General features: G+C 39.7%; 1 protein-coding gene across 1 annotated transcript in view; it reads left to right on the top strand.

The window, feature by feature from the left end:
* Positions 1–21097, top strand: part of ARID5B (AT-rich interaction domain 5B) — a 178405-nt gene that overhangs the window by 83637 nt on the left and 73671 nt on the right. The window contains exon 4 of the mRNA XM_054572736.1: positions 5918–6148. Within this exon, the coding sequence (XP_054428711.1) occupies positions 5918–6148 (231 nt within the window). The remainder of the gene's footprint in view (positions 1–5917; positions 6149–21097) is intronic.

Genomic DNA, 21097 nt, shown 5'->3' with positions numbered 1-21097 from the left:
CTCAAAAGTAGCCTTCATACATATTTGGAATCTTTTAAACGAAAATCTTTAAATGTTTGTTTCTATTGGCATCCAAATGCATTTGCCCTAATACGATTAAGAGAACTAAAGGGCAAAATACTTGGCAGATTTTTCAGTTGAGGTAATTAGGTGCAGGAAGGAACATGCATACTTTTTCCACCAGGCTCTATAAAATCCTGGTGTGAAGGGGTTTTTTTAAAGTTTTTTTTTTAAGCTTATTGATGTTAGAAGTAGATTATAGTGGTTTTCAGTAAGCATAATAATGTGATGTTTCTGAAACAAGCTTTGCCTCCTCCCCACAGAATGAAAAAGAAAGTTACATTTCTAAATTGTTGTGTAAGAGATAAAAGCAAATCTCTCCTCCGGAATTTATGTTTTCAGCCTTCTGTGCATTTAGCCACCATTATCTATTTTTTTAAAAATAGCATTATGGATATTTGAAAGTCAATGCTCCATTAATTCATTGTGTTTGCTATTTCATGCATCTCTCTTTGTACAAAGACAACTTGAGCAACACGCTATTCAGAATGAATGCCCGCTCTTACCCTTTCCCCCCACCCCTTCCCCACCCCCAGCCCGACTCTGAGGATTAAAGCAATGGTATACAGTTACTGTTTGAAAAGCTCGGGCGGGGCCTCACGTTATAATTACAGTTTCTCTGTGGAATTCTGTTTTGCACTTTGAAAATATATAAATAAGTGAAAAATTGACATTGAGAGAGGTTAACAAAACGTGTAATTATAATATAAGCGCGGGATTAGAGTAATTTTGGTTGAGTGTTACAAGCGGTGTACTTTAGGTATTAACTTCTAATAGGCAAAGTTCTTTTCCTTGGAGTTGAAATGAGGTTTAGTAATTTTGGTTCTCTTATTCCCTTTGAATATTTCATTTTAAAATAGGCATATTCACTTTTTTTTCTGGTGGAGGGGGGAGTTAAAGAATGAGATGACATTTTAATAGAGTATCATAATTATGGTTTTAAATTTCAGTCTTTGGTACCAGTAATTTATTGCTGATCATTTTCTGTTGACAGAAATCAAGTAATGTATACATAACCCAACCAACTACAACCAACTGGAGTGTGTTAGAGGAAGATTCCTTAGGGTAGTACTTTGATTTCTTTTTCTATGTGGGCGTGGTTGAAAGAAAATCTTTGTTTCAAGAACACTTTGTTTGTCTTTTACTAAACAAACGTGCAATTTATCCATTCTTTATCCATTCTTAGATTTATCTGCTAGACTCATGAATTAGAAAGGGAAAAATGTCCTACACAGCACTTATAGACAACTCTGTTTCATGGATAGGAGTGTTTGTTTTTGTGTATCTGAAATGTGTAAGGAGGAAAGAAGTAGCTGAGGAATTTAAATAAGAATTCTTGAAAGGGTTGTTTGGCTTTGTTTCTTAGTGTACTAGGGCAAAATAAAATATGACAGCTGTTGAACAATTTAATATCTTTGTAGCTGTATCAGAAGGAAGTTAATTTAATGCAGAGGCTTAGGAGGGAGTTATAGGATCATAGAATTTTAGACCTGGAAAGCTCTTCCAAATTCGTGTGTGTGTGTGTGCGTGCGCGCGCGCCTTTCATATTAAGGTGACCACACCTTGTCTTGAGAAAAAAAACAAAGTGTTTCTCCAGTTAAATAATTATGTCTGCTTAAACTCCAAAAAGAGACTCAGGGTGTCTTCACTCAGTGAAACTTGGATCTAGACTTGGAGCTGTTGGTCCTTCCAGGCCTCACCTTTCCCCTGGGACTTCACTCTCACCAGGAAGGATTTGTTCACCTTCACAGGAGTCCTGAGGGTCTCATGGGCGTTCTCTGGTTTTTGTTATCCCAAAGGCAATTCCTCTGGGGATATCTAATTGTAAGGTTGGAAATCTGCCTCTGTCCAAACAATGCCAAAATTCTGGTCCAGGTGGGTGGTTCTGTTCATAAGCAACAAAGTTCTCACCATTTATGTCCTGGCATCACTGAGCATTGCCACTTTAGACCAGGTCCCAGCTGTGCCTCTGGCCTCTTCGTGTGGAAAGGGGTTAATGAGGAGCAGGGGTTCTAGGCTTGCACAGCTGAGAGTTGGCTTTATTTCTTAAGTGCATAGAAAATGGAATGTTGGTATGCATGAAAGGTGTGTCAATAATGTTAAATCCTTACAATGGGAAATGCACTGTTCCAAACTAATAACAAGCTGACTTCAACAGAATAGAAGAATTCTGGCTTATGAAAAAAATAGCAGCTGAATTCTACGGTTCTCGATGAAACAGAGGTCTCATATTTTATTTGATCAGAGGCCCCCATCCTCATCCCCAATATTGTAGATAAGTAAAACCTCTAATAATAACAATAGTCGTGTTATTATTACTTGTGCTCATTACCCTTAGAGTTAAAAGAATAGGTTATGGCTCTGGCTGGTGTGGCTCAGTGGATTGAGCACCGGCCTGTGAACAAAGAAGTCACTGGTTCGACTCCCAGTAAAGGCGCATGTCTGGATTGTGGATCAGATCCCCGGTTGGGGGCATGGGAGAGGCAGCCGGTCCATGTATCTCTCACATGTGGATGTTCCTCTCCCTTTTTCTTCCTCCCTTCCTGTCTCTCTAAAAATAAATTTAAAAAATATTTTTTTTAAAAAAGAGTGAGTTATAGTGTCATGTCCTTCACTTTCTAATTATTGGAGATACCGGACTAGTCACTTGAGTGTGTGAACCTCAGTTTTTCCATCCCTAAATTGGGGGACATTAGCAGGTAGTAGTGCTACTAAAGGATTGTGTGAGGAGCAAAAAAGATATGTTATATGAAACACCTTTGAAAATTTTAGTGATTTATTGGTAGTACCAGAAATCACAGCAGCATTTGTTCTGCTTCCTAAACAGGAAAACAGTCCCTTAGTCCCTCATATTTTTAGTTGAGGGCTTTTTTTCTTTTGCTGTTTTTTTGGGGGGTTTTTTTGTGATACCTGCAATGATTCTGGGACAGTGGCAGAGAGAAGAGAATTTGCTCCTGTATTCTGTTCCAGATATTGTACCTGTTTCAGGTACAATAGGAGCATTTGCCTGAAAACCGAACTCATATGAGATCAAAATGCCAACTAAATAAATTACTATAAGTCTATGCAATAAGCTAAACCCAGAATCAGAGCTTCCAGGCCCCAAACTTAAAGATTCTGCATCAGCGGTTTCTGATGGGCCCTGGAACCTGCTTTTTTACAGGCACCTGTGTGAATCCAATGTGGGTGGTGCCAGGAGCACTCAGAGACATTGTCTCTGGAATAAGTGAACATCACAGGACATATTTTCATGCCTTGGGTCAGAGGGAACTGGCTGGTTTTCTTCCAAAGGAAAGAGAAGAATTCATGACATGGCTAGTGTTTTTAAGAATTGTCTAAAGAAAGATTAAAGGTTTCAAGCTAGAATGAGGTGAAGAGGGGAAAGAAAGAAGAAAAGAAAGGAGGGAGGAAAGAAGGGAAGAAAAGAAAGAAGCCATTTCTAAGCACAGAAGATAACCAGAAGCTAATTCCATCCAGAACAGAGAATTAGGAAGATGTTAGAATTGGCATCATCGTGAAAAATGATCAGAGAAAAACAGAAGGAAAAAGAAAGAATAAGAAGGAATGAAATGGTCCCAAGAGTCCAGATGACATCCGCTATAAAATTAACTCTGCAGCATCCATTCTTTCTCCCTCATTCAACCTTAAAAGCTCAACTTTCTCTGTTGCATTTCAAGAATACTTGGATAAACTAGTGCAGCTTCTACCCCATCACAGAAAGTTAACAGCACAACCAAGATAGAATTTGGTAATCAACAGGTATTTACACAGTACTTCCAATGTGCAGGAGGTGGTAGTAGGAGCTGAGCATGCTGAAATAAGTCCTGGGGGTCCATGGTTATACCGCTCTCTCTCACCTTGAACAGTCATGGGCAAATCTTGATCATCTTAGACAAACAGAGTATAACAATATAAATTGACACATTGGGGTCTGCTTCTACAAATACTTCTTAGATACTCTGGAATTCTGATGACATTTGCTGAATGTTTCCACTAAAACTTTGTGTGTGTGTGATTTAACTCAATAGAAAGCACAGATTTGATCCCAAAGTGTGAACTCGTATCTTGGTCTGCTGTAAAAGTCTCAAATTGGTATGTCTTGGGACATGTATCAGCATCTTAAAACTTCTTTTCATTTGGAGGCTTGCCTTCCATGTAAACATATTTCCTTTTAATTAAGTGTGCCAGCTGACAAAGTAGCTATGCACAAACCAGGCAGGAGTCAAAAAAAAAAATCTAAGCTGTTAAAAGATGTCATCCTGAAAGCAGCTAAATATCTCCATTCCCGAAGAAGCCTCCAGCCCAAGGAGCTAAGTGAACATAATTAGATATTCATCTGGGCACTGGCCTCCTATCTGAAAAGGTCACATGCACACCTTCCATTGGTACTGGTTACGTTCCGTCATTATGTTCTGTCCTCACTCAGTTGTCTCCCACTGGTTACCAGATGGCCATGATAATGTTGGTATCCTTAACAACTGTCTTGTGCAATTCCCTGCAGCATGGTAAGAGCTCGAAATAGTGAGCATTTTCCCCTTTGGATAAGCAAGTGACATATCTGGGAATTACTCACAAATGCCCTGATGGTATGGTTATAGAGAGTGATGGCGAACTGGGTCATGGAGCCTACATTCATGTTGATGTTGTGCAGGTGGCAGGCTACCAGAGAGGGGTGTTTGCCATATCTCAAGCTTAAGATGAAGGAAGGATTCATCCTTGCAGAATATGGTTTTTACAAATAAGCACTTGATATAATGAGGTGTAAATAAGCATTAAAATCATTGTAAGAGGGAGCTTCATTAAAGTTGCTGAAATGTTCTCCTGAGTTAAGTTGGTTCTGATGAAGTTCTTTCACAGGGTTGCTTTGGGGAGTCCTCTCAGCGTGGTTCTCTGAGATGTGCCAAGCTACCAGATGGATTTGAGAAACATTAAAAGATAGGGGGTATGGGGTGGGGGAGAGGGCAGAGAAGGTGGGTGTATCAATCAAGTTGGAGTAGATCACACTGCAAAAACAGATAACCCCCAAGAAATGTTTCTTTTCTGCTTATACATCCATTTAGGATCAGCCAGGGACCCTGCTCCGTGTTATTCTCACTCTAAGACCCAGACCGGCAGAACTGCCACTTTCTGAAACATTACAGATGTCCAGAGCAAGGGAAAGACAGTGTGGTCAAACACTAGCTCTTAAAGGAGTCACTCACTCCTGTCATATCTCATTGGCCAAAACAATTCACACAGCCACTTGTCTCCAAGGGACCTGAGAGCACAGTCTTTCCACAGGACCGTAAAGAACACAGGAAAGATTTGTTGCACAGCACTAATAACCACCAGAGCAAACGATGATGCTCTTTAGACTCATGGACAGTTCTTAGGGGCTCGATTACCTTTGTCCTCAAGCAATGAATAATTGTATAATCCCCTTCTCCCCCACAAAAAGAAAAAGAGCCATACCAGAGTGTGGAAATAAGCAAAAAGAAGCTCAACAAAACTCTGATTTTTCCTACAATGATGACTTTAATGCTTAAAATATATACTGATTTTTTCAAAACAGTTTTCTTTGGTTATACTGCTTAATATGTCTCCAAAATTGCTTAATATGTCTATGGGGTCATACCTCTCTACTTTTTCATTTCCGTACAGGTAGCCTGAGGCTTTTCTTGGAGCTGGACTGGTGAGGTGGGTCTGGGAGGATGAATGTCTTGTCAGCCTGTAATGAGCATGAACTGGTATAAGAGTCTTATATCGAAGACTATATTTTTAGCATGAAACCAGAAGGGATTATTGAAGTTATGCCATGGCCATGACAGTTCTTTGTTGGAGGGAAGAGGGTAACGGAAGTGTTTTCTTGTTTGTCTAGGAGAGGACGAGGAAGAAACGAACGTGATAGTTCTCAGCTACCCCCAGTACTGCCGGTATCGCTCGATGCTGAAACGCATCCAGGATAAGCCGTCTTCCATTCTAACGGACCAGTTTGCGCTAGCCCTGGGGGGCATTGCAGTGGTCAGCAAGAACCCTCAGATCCTGTACTGTCGGGACACCTTTGACCACCCAACACTCATAGAAAATGAGAGTATATGCGATGAGTTTGGTGAGTCTTTTTTTTTTTTTTTCCTGTGCGAAACCTGTGTGTGCACGTCTACTTGTTTTCAGTTCTTGTGAAGATCAGTGATGGGGAACAGGGCTTATTTTCACAAGCCTAATGTGCCACCCCACCCCTCCCATCCCCCAAATTATTGCGGCATAAGGCAGCACTGACTTCTTGGCAGCCTCTGTTTACCAGGGTAGAAGAGTATTATTTAGAATTTGTTTAATGTAGTCTGAAGTTGCTTGGTCGACCTTAAAATTGGACTTTAGGATAGGAAGCTTTCATGTTAGTTCTTTCTTAAAAGGCTCTAACTATTCAGGTACTGATTGGTTATTTACCTGGTCACTCACTTTTCGGTGTTATAAGGAACTATGAAAATGCACCAGTTGTAACCATTTCAGTACTATAAGTTGAATAGATAGATAGATAGATAGATAGATAGATAGATAGATAGATAGATGATAGATAATCTTTATATATGCATATATCTTCATACACTGTGTCCACCAAGGATGGATATATGCACACATATCTTTATCTGCACCTCTGCCTAGCAGATTGGTCATTTATCTCTGTAGATAGAAAAGAAGGAGGAAAAGATATATCATCAGTTTGGAAGACCTTGCATGACATAGTGCATGACTGGAGGCAAGCCAAGATCACATCTCCCACATCTTTACTTTCTCATTGTTTGCTGAAAGGATTGGATCATATCAGTGGTTTTCAGTGGACAGGGATGTCAGAATATCCTGGGGGTGTTTTATCAAACTACACATGTTCCTGGGAAATTTCTTTACTTATAGAGACATGAACAAACCCCAGCTTCGCCTTTTCCCTTCTCTGGGGAATTTCCACCATCGAGTGACCAGTCTGATGACTGACCCATGCTGAGTTACTCATGGGTACCTGGGTGAAGAAGAGGTTGAGATTCTGGCCCACAGAGAGCACGGGGCCCCTTGAGCTAGAACAGTTCTTGACTCTATTGGCAAACATTTTGATCCCTAGTATGCAGAGTATTCAGATCGAGATTATTCCGCTTAACCATTACAGGCCTAGGCATGGTTTTGGAAGTCCACTGGGGCCTCTCCAATCTGATGATTCCTGACTCTGGCATCCCTGTACCTGATGTGAGAGGGATATTGTGAGTAGGTGTGTCGACAGAGGAGGGGTAAGGATGAGGAGATGGGATATGATGATCCAAGAAGGAAGGGAAGAAAGAGAGGAAAGGGACCTAAGTTTATTGCACATGACATTTTTTTTTTTACAAACTATTTTTTCAGATGCCTTTCACAACTCTGCTTGTCAAATGACTGTCAATCTGTAAGAGTAATAGTACTTACGCAAATTATTTTTTCCTTCTCCCAAGAATTTGTTATCATATTTTTAATACCCAAAAAACCTTTATATTCAACTCGATGAAGGTATCCAATATATTTTTTAAAACACCCTCTCTTTTCAGAGCAGCATGTATAAATCTTTCCTTTTCAATAATTTGATTTTGAGTTTTTCATCTGTATCCCCACTCCCATGCTCCGCATCCTGCTTGGCACTAAGCAGATCTCTAAATTCCTGAAACAGAATTAAACTCGAAGAATGCTTTCCCTCCTTTAAGAGTATTCAAAATTAGAGTTTCACAATGTAATATAATCAGAAAATGTTTCAACCTTTTTGGCTAATTTCAGAGTTATTAGTCATTGAGTTTCAAAGCTGTTCCATCTAGAATTAGTAGTAGAAAGAAGTTCCAATTTAACAGCGATCACAATGGTTAGGTTACTAAATTAGTTTTAAATGTTCTCACAAACACAAGCATCTGACTTTTGAATGTTTCCCTGAACTTTCTTCTGGTGTAGCTAATTTTAATGCTGTTTTTCTTCTCCAGCCTCTTAAAGTGGAAGCTTTCTTTTGGAATAAAGGTACCTTTAAAGAGCTTCTAGATGACTAGTTTAATAACTAGAGTATTAGAATTTTTTTTTTTAGTTACATTTGTACTTCAAATAGTTTGTGTTTCTTAGAGTATTTCATTTTAGTAAGTAAACAAAAAAAAAGCTTATTTTGGCCTGATTTGAACACCTTCCCCAACAACCCTCCCCCACCTTCCACTTTTGGTCATATTCTCAATTTCCAGAAAATACCCATTTAAACCTCCAACTGGTTGTATTAGAAGTCAACATGAGTTAAAGGGTTTGTTAAAACATGGGGTTGGGTTTCTCCAACCTACTAGCAGTTGGTGGAAGAACATAAATTTAATTAGTGACTAGCATTAAACAAATGTTCCTAATATTAAACACTGCCAGGTGACTGAAACACTTCTGTCAGATTACCGCGAGTGCCAGGGGGCCCACAGATGAATTTCTACACAGTATATATTCTGTACCACACGTTCGGTGACTTCAGTAATTGGTCCAATGTAATTTAGGTAACAGTATGCCTAGGCTGTAAAAATCAAATTTTATTAGCCATATCACCAGGTGAATGAATGGTGGAGCTGATGGCAAAGAGTTTATAGCATTTAGCAGCTACACCTTTGACACGTGAAATTCATAAATTGTCATAAAATGCCTCCAAGGCCCTTCTCAAAAGGACAGTGTCTACTTTCCTATGATTAAATAATGTTTATTTTATTAACTAATATTTTTTTGCTTTCTTCTATTAAATGGAATTATGGAGTATGGCTGGGAGGAGGGGTGTTCAAAAGACAAATAAAACACAGTCCCCTCTTGTTTTGAGGATTTAAAATCTAATTGGGGAAGACAGGATTAACGCACCCGAAAGGTTAACTAATGTTACAGGAAAGTCGGTGATTAAGTATTTGGTGAGTGTTGCAAAAAGCAAGTGCAGTAGGAATTTCGCACTGGGTTGGGGGCGGGAGAGGTAAAGTGATGGGAGATGGCGATCATGGGGAGGAGTCAGGGAAAGCCTCTTGGAAAAGGCAGACCTGGATCTGGTTTTAAAGGACTGGGAAAGAGGCTATTAGAAAATTTTTAGAATTGACTCTCCATCTTAGAAATGGCTGCCTTCCCCCTGGATCAACCATTGGCCTCTCTCAGGTTTCTTTGTCCTTAGTCATCACCCTCCGTGGGTTTTGCCCTTGAGGGGGTCTTATAAATGGCCTGATACCCTCTCCACCAGGGAGACATGAATGTGAGTTCGTGGACCAGGGCTGGGATGAATCTAGGCAGTGGCTTTGGAACTGGAAGTGGATGTTCCTTCGTGGGCAGGGCTGCCTCCCATTTCCTCCGTGTGCTCTATGCCTTACTGCGCTCCCCCGGGCTCATCTCTGAAAATGGGCTCTGCACAGTGTGACAGACTTGCCCAACTGCCCAGACACCTCCCCCCTCCCCATTGTTTCAATGTTGTCCACTGAATAAACTAGTTTAATTGAACAATAAAAGCAAAGCATTGAAATCTACCAAGAGTGCCAATAAATAAATTCTCCGTGGAATTTTATGAAGCTGTTTAATGAAAAGTTTGATTAGAAACTATTAAAGAAAAATAATGTAGATGAAATTTCATCATTTAGTCCCACATTACAGTAGTGTCATTTTGATTTTTATTTACATTGAGATAGTCAGAATAGAGTAAATATATCCTGATTTTAATTAACTATCCTTCTTACTTGGGAAAGGTTATTTTAGGCTTGAAGGGTTTTGATAGCATACCATCTGCTTTCTTCACTGTGTTTTATTCAAGTCCTTTCCTTGCTTACAGCACTGTGCAGTGTCTAAACCTATGACATAAGCATAAATTGAATCATATTAACGGTAGGTGATTGAAAAGCTTCAGCCTCCACATCCTGCCCGCATTCTTCCATCTTGTCAGTCACAATGCTCTTAAAGGCGATGTGCCTTTTCTTAGCACAAGAGATTTGACTATTTTTAAAACTAAAGCAACTGGACTCCCTGTTAAAGCATTATGAAAACCGGTTGCATTGCACATGCAATTAGCAAATGAGATTATAATAACATGTGGGGAAAGTGACATTATGATTGATATTTTTTCTCACAAAAATCTTTACCCTGTGCATAATTGCTGCCCCCACCGCCCTGTGAGGATCTCCTAGCACAAGGCACCCTCCGACAGCCCCCCTTGGCCTTACCTCTTTTTATAATTCAGTTCCTCTTTTGTAAAACACGTATTGTCATTTATGTGATGTTATTGTCTCTGCTGTGGAGAAAACACACACATGCAAACACTTTGTCTATTTTTCCTGTTAGAACAATAAAATGTCCACCAGTTTGTAATATACAATGTTTACATTAATGTCACACAGATTGATTTCACATGTGGGAAGTGTTGACAGCTAAATCCAAACAAAGGCACACGCAGTACAGTAGGTGAATGGATAACTTTAAGGGACTGGCTTCCATCAGAGAGATTAAGGTGGACCCAATATACATAAATGAGATGAAATCAGTTCTTAAAAGTAGGTGGGACTAAATGGATTAAGATATGCTTCATTTAAAAAAATACAAGATACAGTTTATTTCAGTCTGAGTTTTGAATTACAAAGAGATATAACTCTTGATTCTCAGTTTTTTGGAGTTGGGCTGTGTGTGTATGTGTGTGTATGTGTGTGTGTGTGTGTGTGTGTGTGTGTGTGTGTTTCTTGAATAAGAAATGGGATGGGGTAAAGAAAGGATATGGTAATTAACCTGAAAAGTACAATGCTGAGATGGCCTGCCATCTTGGTTTTTGGTCCATGTGTCAAACACTATGAACTCTGACCCAGAGAGAAGTTGACTACGTCAATGTTGAAACATATACTCTGCTAATGGACAGAGGGGACAAAATGGTAGAGTGAAAAGAGTGCTAGGCTTTTAGAAATAGCCCAGGTTTAATTAAGGCTTAACTGTCCAATTTGCTATTCCTCTGAGTTAGTTACATAGGCCTTTCATTTATCCATCTTAAAATTGAGTAGTAACAGTCCACTCACTAGGCTCAGAATAAGTCTGTATGTACTTGATTTGAAAACAAAAAACAAAACAAAACAAAACAAAACAAAAAACTTCCTCTTGATAAATGAATATTCTATAGAGTGTTAGACCTTGGATAACTTGTAGTCATTTGAACCAGTCTTGTTCATTGAATAATAAAGGAACCATTTCCCTAAGGCTCCAGATTCTTATTAGAACCTTAATGGAAAAGAAAAGTTTTCTGTTTTTTATAATGTTTTAAAAAAGCTTTTCTGACTCCACACTGAATTTTCTCTTTCTGTTTCCCTGTTGGGTAAAATAATGACATAGACAAAAAGAAGAAAAAGCAAAAGGAAGGAGGGAAACAGAAGAGGGGACAAAACCTTGATGTATGAAAGAAAACACAGGACCTATAAAATTATTTTGAAGCATAAAGGATGAGCTGGACTCTGCCTCTTCCCCTCTAAACATCACATGTTTTGCTGGAAATGAAAGGAAAGGCAGTTGTTTTGTTAAGGATCATGGGAATTTGTAAGTGAGTAAACACTTTTTTCCTTGCCAAAGTAGGTTTCATGGTCACAGTGGATTTCGATGATCAAATGGCTTTGTTCCTGGCCCCTGTCCACATGCAGGCTTTTGCTGCCTGCCTGTGGTGCCCCCCGATCTCCCAGATGATAACAAGGCAGACATTTCTCTTTAATTGAAGCCAAGTGAGAAAGGAGTTGTGCTTCTTGTATATTGCTGTATATGCAGAAAACTTAACCTGCAGAGATCTCACTTTGGAGGACTGCTTTGTCCTGAAAATTTTCTAGAAATTCTGTTTATCCTTAGAGAGTAATTTAACTAGGACCACTCTTGGTACCTTCTCTTTTTGGCTGCCAAAGTAGGGACAGAGAGAATGTTAAGTTCATTATAGAACACAGTAAACCAAACTCAAATAAATTTGCTGGTAGAGGTGTATTGGATGTGCTCTGTAGTATGTGTAATGATTAACATATGGCCTTGGCTTAGGACAGGGAGACACAAAGAGAGCTGGAGAGCAGGCTTCCTTGGGCAGAAGCACTGGAAGTTAGGGTACCATCTCTCAGGGGTTAATGAAAAGAAGTTTTATGTTTCTACTGTAAATTAACTTACAGACTCATGATATATGGAAGGGGTAGGATTCGTGGATTTCTTTTCTATTTTTAGAACTTGAAAGGATACTTTAAAATAACTCTGGACTCCTTTTGTAGCTGAGTAGGCTCAATGGGTTATTAAAAACTATTTAGACGCATGAGTACAATAAACTCTTGTTCACCCCAGAAGAAAGGATCTGTGTCTATATTGGCTAATATTTCACCTAGCATTTCATCCAGAAAAGCAAGAAAGTTATATCCCATTACATTAGCAAGATCAACATATTCCTCTCTAGGGTGAAACAGATATTTTTATCAATTAAAGAAAAAACTATAGGAAAGGGCCAGATCATTGAAAAAAAAAAAATCACAAGCAAAGTAATGGTTTAGGGGTAGGGATGGTGGTATGAGGTTCAGGACATCTATATTCACTTGATTTTTAAAATCCTCTTGGTAAATGAAGATTCTTTCTAAACCCCTTCATTCTATCCTGTCAGGGGAGATGGGAGGATTAAAATACAATCCAATAGGTGAACTGTAGGTTAGTCTCTCTGGGGATGCTTAGAGCCCACCATAGTGCCTAACACTGTTCCAGTAATCCATTCATGCATTTCACTAATATATGTTACACACCTACTCTGTGCCAACTACTCTTTTGGTCCTTGTGCACACAGTTGAGAGTGAGAGAGAAGAATTTCCCACTCCTCAGGAATTTACACTGTAGTATGTGGAGAAGAGAGTGGCACTATTCAGGGTAGCCATGGACCATACCTCATAGATATAGAGCATACCTACCAGGATTGTTGTGAAGATTAAGTGAGTTAATGACTTAAAGCACTGAGTACAGGGTAAGTGCTACTTCAGCACTCACTGTTATCCAGATTTTCTTGTACCTCTTACACCACCCAACACAACCATCACCACATATCGGGTCCATAGTGGTTATTCAAAAACTACCCACAAGACTGTTTTACACCTACACTGCTAGGAATAGTGAGGTATCATTTGCTATGGAATATCATTCAACATCCGTTCATTCTAGAAATACTTGTTTGTTTGTCCTTCTGCATGGAATGTGTTTTTCCAAACATCATGGGTCTGGCTCCTTCTCATCATTCCAGCCTCAGCTCAGATATCTCCTCCCCAGGGAAGTCTTCTCTGACCTTCCCCTTTGCACAAGTCCAGCTCTATCCCATCATGCAATGTAGAACTATCTTCCTATAACTCATCACTATCTGATATTAATGCAATATTTGTTTCTTTGCATGTATATACTCTGTGACTTCATCTCCACCAATACTATGATGTGAGAGCTGGAAACTTTGTCTTGTTTACAAGCATGTGCCCAGGGATCAGAACAATACTTGGCACAGAGTAGGTATATAATAAATACTGGTTAAATAAATGAATGGATACATGCATGCTGTACCTCAGTATCATTGCTCTCCCCTATTTTACATATAACGACAATTAAGCATGGCAACATTACGTAGCTATCAAATGGCAAAACCAGAGTATGAACCTAGACAGTCTAACTCAGCATCCATACTCTTAACCATTACTCTAGACTGCTCCTCAGGGTGAGCCCAGCTCAGAAAGATCTTTCAGGCTTCCTGTGATAGGCAACTGGAAGCAGATAGCTGATCACCAGGTCTCTAGATAATGAATGCACAATAGGTTTTATAGGACTTAGAGAGATTGGTGTGTGTTGGAGTGGTTAGGAAAGGAATGATCGTAAAGATTCAAAATCTGAAAACCATTGGATTGGGATCAAGAAATTGATGCCAGCCACTGTCCTCTCTTGTATATGTTACACCAGTCTCCCTGCTTTAGCTCTTGCAATCCTTCCGTCTCTTTTCACCATACCAGCCAGAGTGATCACCTCCCTGCTCAAATCTCCCACAAGCTTCCCATCTCATGAGAGAAGTAGATATGTATGTAGAGCTCTTTAAGTGCTGGAACTATTGAGGAGTTGAAAGGGATGGATAGTAAACTGCCCTGTGTTCTCCGGGACTCTTTTTAAGACATGGGGTTGTGATGCTGACAGGACTTTCATTATCGACCTCTCTGTAATTTTCTGCTTAGAACTCATTGGCTCTCCCAACTTGGCATCCTCCTTTAAAGAAAAAATTATAGGCCTAATTTCAAAAATTGAAATGTATGCAAGCTTTCCTGCTTCTGTCACTTCTTTATTCCTGTAGCACATAAATCATTTCCCGTTTTAAAATTAAATTTTCTTGCCATGATTTGGTAATGGGTTTTCAAAGGACGCAGAGTAGCCAAGCTCTTGGCACCAGAGCCAGCTGCGCTGCCTGCTCAGGAAATCTTCTCATTGCTGGCCAGCCTGGGCCTCGATGCCATCATCTGGACTTTATGCTCCCTTTGGAAGTTGCCTAGAAATTCTCTCCCTAAGAATCTCTTCAGTGAATGGCCCTTTTAGCTTTCCAGTCTGCATTTAGGAGGACTCAAGAATGGACAGGACTTGGGCAGAAAAAGGCTAGTGTATTCTAGGATGCTCCTTGGATGCTTATCCATCCATCCATTCCATCCATCCATTCATTCATTCATTCATTGAGCACTGATTCTGTTTAAGGCAGAAATCCAGGCATTGTTGGGATATTGGTCTCTGCTCTCAAGATACTTAAAAATCAAGTTGGCTGAGATAAGACATAGAGCAATGGTCTACTACAGTTATTATCCATGATCCTCTCAACAATTCTGCATTTTACCATGAGTGACCTTGTGGTGATACAGGCTACAACACGGCCACAGACCTAGCCTGTTGCTGAAGTGGAAGCTGGTGCCTTCACAGCCCAGACTGCTGACCCCAGTAGACAAACTTTTCTACCACAAAGTGAGAGGAGCATAGAGCTAGGAGTCAGGAGCTATTTTGATGTTGAAAGGAGATGATATCTGCCAATCTTTGTAAATGGGAAATCTTTGGCATATATGCAACAATGAAAGTTAGCTAAGGGCTCATGGAGGAGGTTTAAAGGTGTGCGAAGAGGTCCCGGATGTCAGGGGAGGCCTTTAGAAGAAGTGCATCTTCAACTGGACCTGGAGGGATTGAAAGAGGAGGAAGTTATTTCAGATGAAGGGGTGGAAGATAATCTGGACTTTGAAGCTCAAAGAGAGAGATTGTTTCCTCTGCCATTTTTAGCTTTCAGCATTGATGGGAAACAGCCTCCACAAGCAAAACTTTTTTTTCTTCCTAAAAGATGTTCCCCTGCCTTGAGAAAAGCACATGCTCTTGGGTCCTTGTGTCACAGGCTCCATCATTGTTAGGGCCCAAGGGGAGACTCTTGGAGGCAAAATGGGACATGTTCCTTTGGGTATATAAGAAACAAATGGAGGGATGCGCCAGCTTTACAGTAGGGGGTAGGAGTGAGGCGCTTGCTAAGCTTCTTGGCTGTCTAAAGGGCTGCTTCTAGGCTGAAAGAGTTGCTTCAGAATAATCATCTTTAACACCCTGCTCCTTGTTCCTTCTGTGTTAGTCAGTACTTTTCCAAAGTTGGTTTTTCCTCCTGCTTGGTATTTAAGTCAACATTCTACTGCATTTCTCTTCACTGGATTCTAAGCTCCAAGAAGGGTAAGAATCATGATTTACTCATCTCTGAAATAACATATGTTTGTTGAAATAATATAAAAATGCTGATAGATTCCAGAGGACTTTGAATTTCCATTATCTTATCTCCTATCTTAGAGACAAATATTTCTTGATCTTAAGCATTAAGCTTTAGCTCATTGACAGTTGATTTAATTCTCAAGGAAAAATGTCTAGCTCAAAGGAACTCTTTTTTTTCCTCAACATTTACTCACCTTTTCAAACAAGAGAATGTTCTAAATTAATTGGTCACTACCTTTGGTTGAAGATTATCCACTCTTATGAGGCTTTACAAACCCTGAAGTCTGCACAACCTAGAAGGATGTTCTTTCTGAAGAAGATGAGGAGCACCATTAAGTTAGGGAAAATGGTAATCAGAAGTCAACACATTGAGCTTTCAGCCTTTAACCCACAGATAGCAAAATTCATTGTGGAAATCAAGGAACAATGGTAGGACCATTAGCATACAGTGCATTGAGAAGTTCTAACAAAATATGGGCTCTATGGATCAGGAACATAATATAGATCGCAGTTCAGGCTGGAATCATATCAGGAAGTGTTGGGAAATAAAAGGATCAGCCAGTATAGTGTTCATTAATAGGAAGATTACTTGGTGGATGGCACTTATGCCCCAAGGATACTTTATGGATCATCTACTTGCCCCATGTTATTTGTAGATGAGGATGAGGCCTTCTTTCTCTCAGACAAGTTCTGTGAAAGATCTTGAATGAGGCAGTTTCACAACACACAGGATTTAGCAGGTCACACTTTCATCCTCCCAGTTTTAGACATGAACATTAGGTCTTTAAAATAAGAGATAAAATATTTTATGAAGGTATCCCACACAGTGCTAGAAACTGTATCAGGGAAATGATTCCTGCCCCATCCCCAGCTCATACGCTTTCAACTAGTTGGTCCTAGTTGTTTCTCTTGAGGTCTGTCTTTACCATAGCACATATAACAGGTCCTGTGTTGTAGAGAATATATTCTGTCCCATAGTCCTTAAAAGACCGGAAGCTGAAATGTGTCAGGACTAGAACAAACAGGGATTAATATGGGGCCCCATTAAATTGTCTTGCTGACCCTTGGTGCCAGTGCCCTTTGTCTGAGCTGAGGAGGTGGACTCAAAGATGCGGAGAGCGTCGCCCCAACCCTGGTAACTGCTTGTCCCACCCTCAGGCCTGCCACTCACACCTCATGAGAGGAACATTTATCACATGAAAGAGCGCTCCCCATACTTTTCAAAGGGCCTTCCCCTATTCTTCAATGTCTTGCCTGTGAGTAACTCTGTAACCAAGAGGACAGATATCATTGACCTGATTGGACAGCTAAAGAACTGATCAGGAAAATAGTGGCCACGTATTACTGTAGCAGTTGAAAGAACAGAATGGGATTTGGGCACCAGCTTCTTGACCTGTGTTCTTAATGCCATCCCCCTGAATGTGACCCAGTGTTAAAGGACATGATGTCACAGCCGCAAGATGGTATACAGCAAACCCTAAATAACTAGAAACTTCAGCTAACTAGGCATTCCCCACCCTTTATGCATCCCCTTATACAGTATTTCAAAAATAAAAACAAAATAAATGGTAAAAAAAAAAACAGTTCGATGTTTTCAAAAATATTTTTCTCATTATAAAATTATTTCCATTATGAAAAGTACAAGTAGGATAATAATAATACTTGTCATTCTTTTCTGATATGACAAGTACTGATATTGTACTGATATGTACAATATGTCAGGCCTTATGCTAAGTCCGTTGCTTATATTATGTTACTCCTGAGAATACCTCTATAAGGAAGCTCATATTAACCATCACGTCACAGGAAGAAACAGAGACTAAGAAAAGCCACATCAGTCTAAAATCACCCAGCTAGTGAATGGCTGGGGTGGAATCCATCTCAGGATTGTCTGGCTTCAAAACTGGTATACTTATCCAGTCTTTGATACTGCCTCCCTAAGTAGCATTGATAATCTCATCAGTGTTTATGTATTTCCTTACAGTCTTTTTCCAAAGTATTTTTATTTACTTGGGAACATTTTCCAGGGGAAAATGGGGAAGGCAGAGACAAATGTATTTGGAAAAATAAATAAATTAATTTAAAAAATAAAATAAATAAAATAATCATTTCCCCATATTATTATGAACATTTTTATAAACACCATTTTAATGGTTGCATAATACTCATAAAATGAATTTATCAGGGTTCTCATAATCCCTTCCTATTAGAAGTTTATATTTTTCCTCTGGGATTTTGCTTTGTTTTGTTGCTTTAATGTATAATATATAACTAAAACTGTAATGAACACCTTTTTATAAAATCTTCAGCATTCTGATGGTTTCGTTAGAACAAATTCCAGGAATCCCTTATTGCCAAAATTCTTTTCCTTCGAAGCGATAGCAGAGATATCAGATCATCAAAGCCTGCTGTGGGCTTAGTTCACAATTAGCGCTATCTGCCGAACTTTTTACAGCTGGAGCTGAGGACCAGTGTTCAGAATGAAGATTCCGAGTTTGCGCATGGCTCTAAAGCGCAACAGGGAAAAAATTTCTTCAGTGAATACAGGGCTTAGGCAAGAAAGTGAGCTCAGGCAGAAGTTTTCACGTTGGCATCCATCTCCTAAAGAACTTACTAAAAATTTTATTTTTTTAGTCTCAAATCTCCTGAATTCCAATGGGTAATGTCCTGTTCCCAACATTTGAATCCCACTTAAGACAGGTGCAGTGCTGTAAGAATGCCTAAAGTCAGGGTCAGTGGCAGTGGTAATGGAGGATGGCAATGGGCAAAGGAATTATTACTACCAGCTTCTCCTTCCTTTTTTAAAAGTTGATTTTGTCTAGAGACAGAGAGGAAGGCAGAGAGAAAAAGAAAGAGAGAATGAGAAAGAGAGAGAGACATCAGTTTGTTGCTTCACCTATCCATCTATTCATTGGTTGACTCCTGTATGTGCCCTGACCAGGGATCAAACCTGCAACCTCAGCTTATCGGGACAATACTCTAACTAACTTAGCTACCTGGCCAGGGCTCCTCCTTCCTTAATTGTTTTTGTCCAGGTGTAATGAAAGAACCATTGAGCAACAACTGGTGGTGACATGAGTTTTTAGAAAGTGGAGAGAAGTCACAACAGAAGGTAGGGTATATTCCTTGGGCAGTCACAGGCTCAGGTAAAACACCTTGCCTTAGGTAAAAGTGCAGAGCCATAACTTTGCACTGATACACTCTAATGCTCTTAATTACCAAGAAATTAAGAAAAAGTACAATGCACTAGAGAGGGCATTTGACTGGAAGTCAGGAGAACTGGGTTCCTAATTGGACTCTCATACCTAATAGGGAGGTTCAGCCACTCAGTTAATCCCCTAGCTCCGTGTCTTGTATGTGAAGTGTAAGGTTGGGCTGGATTCTTGAGCTGTTTTTGAATTTCAGCCTCCTTTGAGAATCTGATGAAAGCTATGAATCTTCTCATGAGAAAGTGCATGCAAATATCACCATCATCATCATCATGGCTTTGAAGAATGTCATGAGCATCAGTTGATATATCAGGCAAATATTGAAACTTCTGCATGTATTTTTCAGGATCTGTAGACTATGTAAAACCTTAGATTAAGAACCCAGACTGAATAATCTTTGAGATCCCTTTCTGTTCTCACACACTTGCATTCTATCAGTGAAACAAATAATGATTTGTAATGATTCTCTGTAAACTACATTTTGTTAATGAGGATGACGGCTCATTTCCTGAGAATTCTAGTTAATTAAAAAATAGTACTAATAACGTAGCTCATACCTTTTATTGAGAGTGGACTAAATGTCAGGCACTCTATTAGGTGCCTAAATATCATTTGTGCCCTTCAATGATAATCCATTTAATGAATCATATGTATTTAATATGATTAATCACTTCAGTGAAAGGCTTAGTGAAGCCAACTTTACCACTTACGGAGCACTTACTACATACATTATCTCCTTCAATTCTCACTGCAATACTTTGAGATAGGTATTGTTACCAATATGGCAGATGAGAAGACCGAGACTCAGAACTGTTTAGGAAAATCCACCAGCAGAGCTAGTTGAGTGGTGGAGCTGGGATTCTAACCAACTACGTACTTCATAGTCAGTGCTCTTACAGGGTGTGTTCAGCTGCTCTTTTTAGTAGCTCGTTAACAATTCCAATCCACTTAAATAATGATCATAAGAATCAGACTCAAAATTTCTTGGACTTTTGTCAAATATATAAAGCAGTGTTTCTATAGGGGTAGGAGGCCATAGGCTTCATGTTCAGCTTTCTTTCACCTGCACAGTCCCTGCTTCCCCACCCCTGAGCAATGTCCATTTAGGGATTTGTGTGAGTTTAAACATGGCCCATCCCCTTAGCCTTCTCTGAAATACATGAACACCTGCTGTAGGTGAGTCATTAGGCTGGGAAGGCTGTTGAGTGTGACAAGGTTTGTGCCTTCAGTGAGCATAGCATCTGGCCTGATGTTCCATCAATGTGCACCACTGGGTCTGTTCTCCCAGGTCACCGTGCTGATTACAATCTCGTTTACAGCAGGCAAACTGTGGCCCATGGGCCACATATGGCCCACTGCCTCCTTGTAGAGTTTTGTTGGAATACTGCCACGCCTCACTCACATGCTTGTGTCTTATCTTTACTTGTTTGTGTGCTACAAGGGCAGAGTTAAGTCTACTCCACAAAGCTGAAAATATTTATGATCTGACTCTTTGCAGAAAAGCCCGCTGACCCCCTGCTACAGACCAAACATCCAGGTAGTTTATTTCATCATATCTAGGACACCATTGTAACCCACATCATTTTTATTTGTACTACTAAGAAATGAAAGGCATTATAATTAAAAGATGCCATCAATTGAGAGACCACAGATTCTAGAGACACGGAAATGTGAAAAGAATTGTGTCTCTTACAATCAAAATTTGGTACTCTTCAGAGATGTTTTAGAGACATATAAAAAATGTAAATATGGATTGTCTTAAAGGCTATTTTCCCCTGCCCACAAGTCAACCAGTCTGCTGACTACCCATGAAACCTACAGTAACAGACCATGTTATGGGACCCAGTGAATTAGAAAAACTCTGGCTTTTTGGCACCTGTTTTCCCAAAGACTGTTCCTATTAATGAGTGGGAAAATATTTTGGCATTGTTCTCTGAGACTGTTTTCAACTCCTGTTAGTATAAATATTTAGGGTGTTTCGGTACAGTGGCTTGTGTGGCAATAAGATTGTTAGTTCTTTTATCTTAAGGCTGGAATATTTAAACACTATTACTTGTTCTTAAAATGTATTACGAGGTTACGTATGAAAG

Source organism: Pteronotus mesoamericanus, unplaced genomic scaffold (genome assembly GCF_021234165.1).
Source record: "Pteronotus mesoamericanus isolate MK-2021 breed Mesoamerican mustached bat unplaced genomic scaffold, CSHL_Meso_final contig_24, whole genome shotgun sequence".
In the NCBI taxonomy this organism is placed as follows: Eukaryota; Metazoa; Chordata; class Mammalia; order Chiroptera; family Mormoopidae; genus Pteronotus; species Pteronotus mesoamericanus.
The sequence above is the reverse complement of the archived record's forward strand: the minus strand, read 5'-3'. Positions and strand labels throughout refer to the sequence as shown.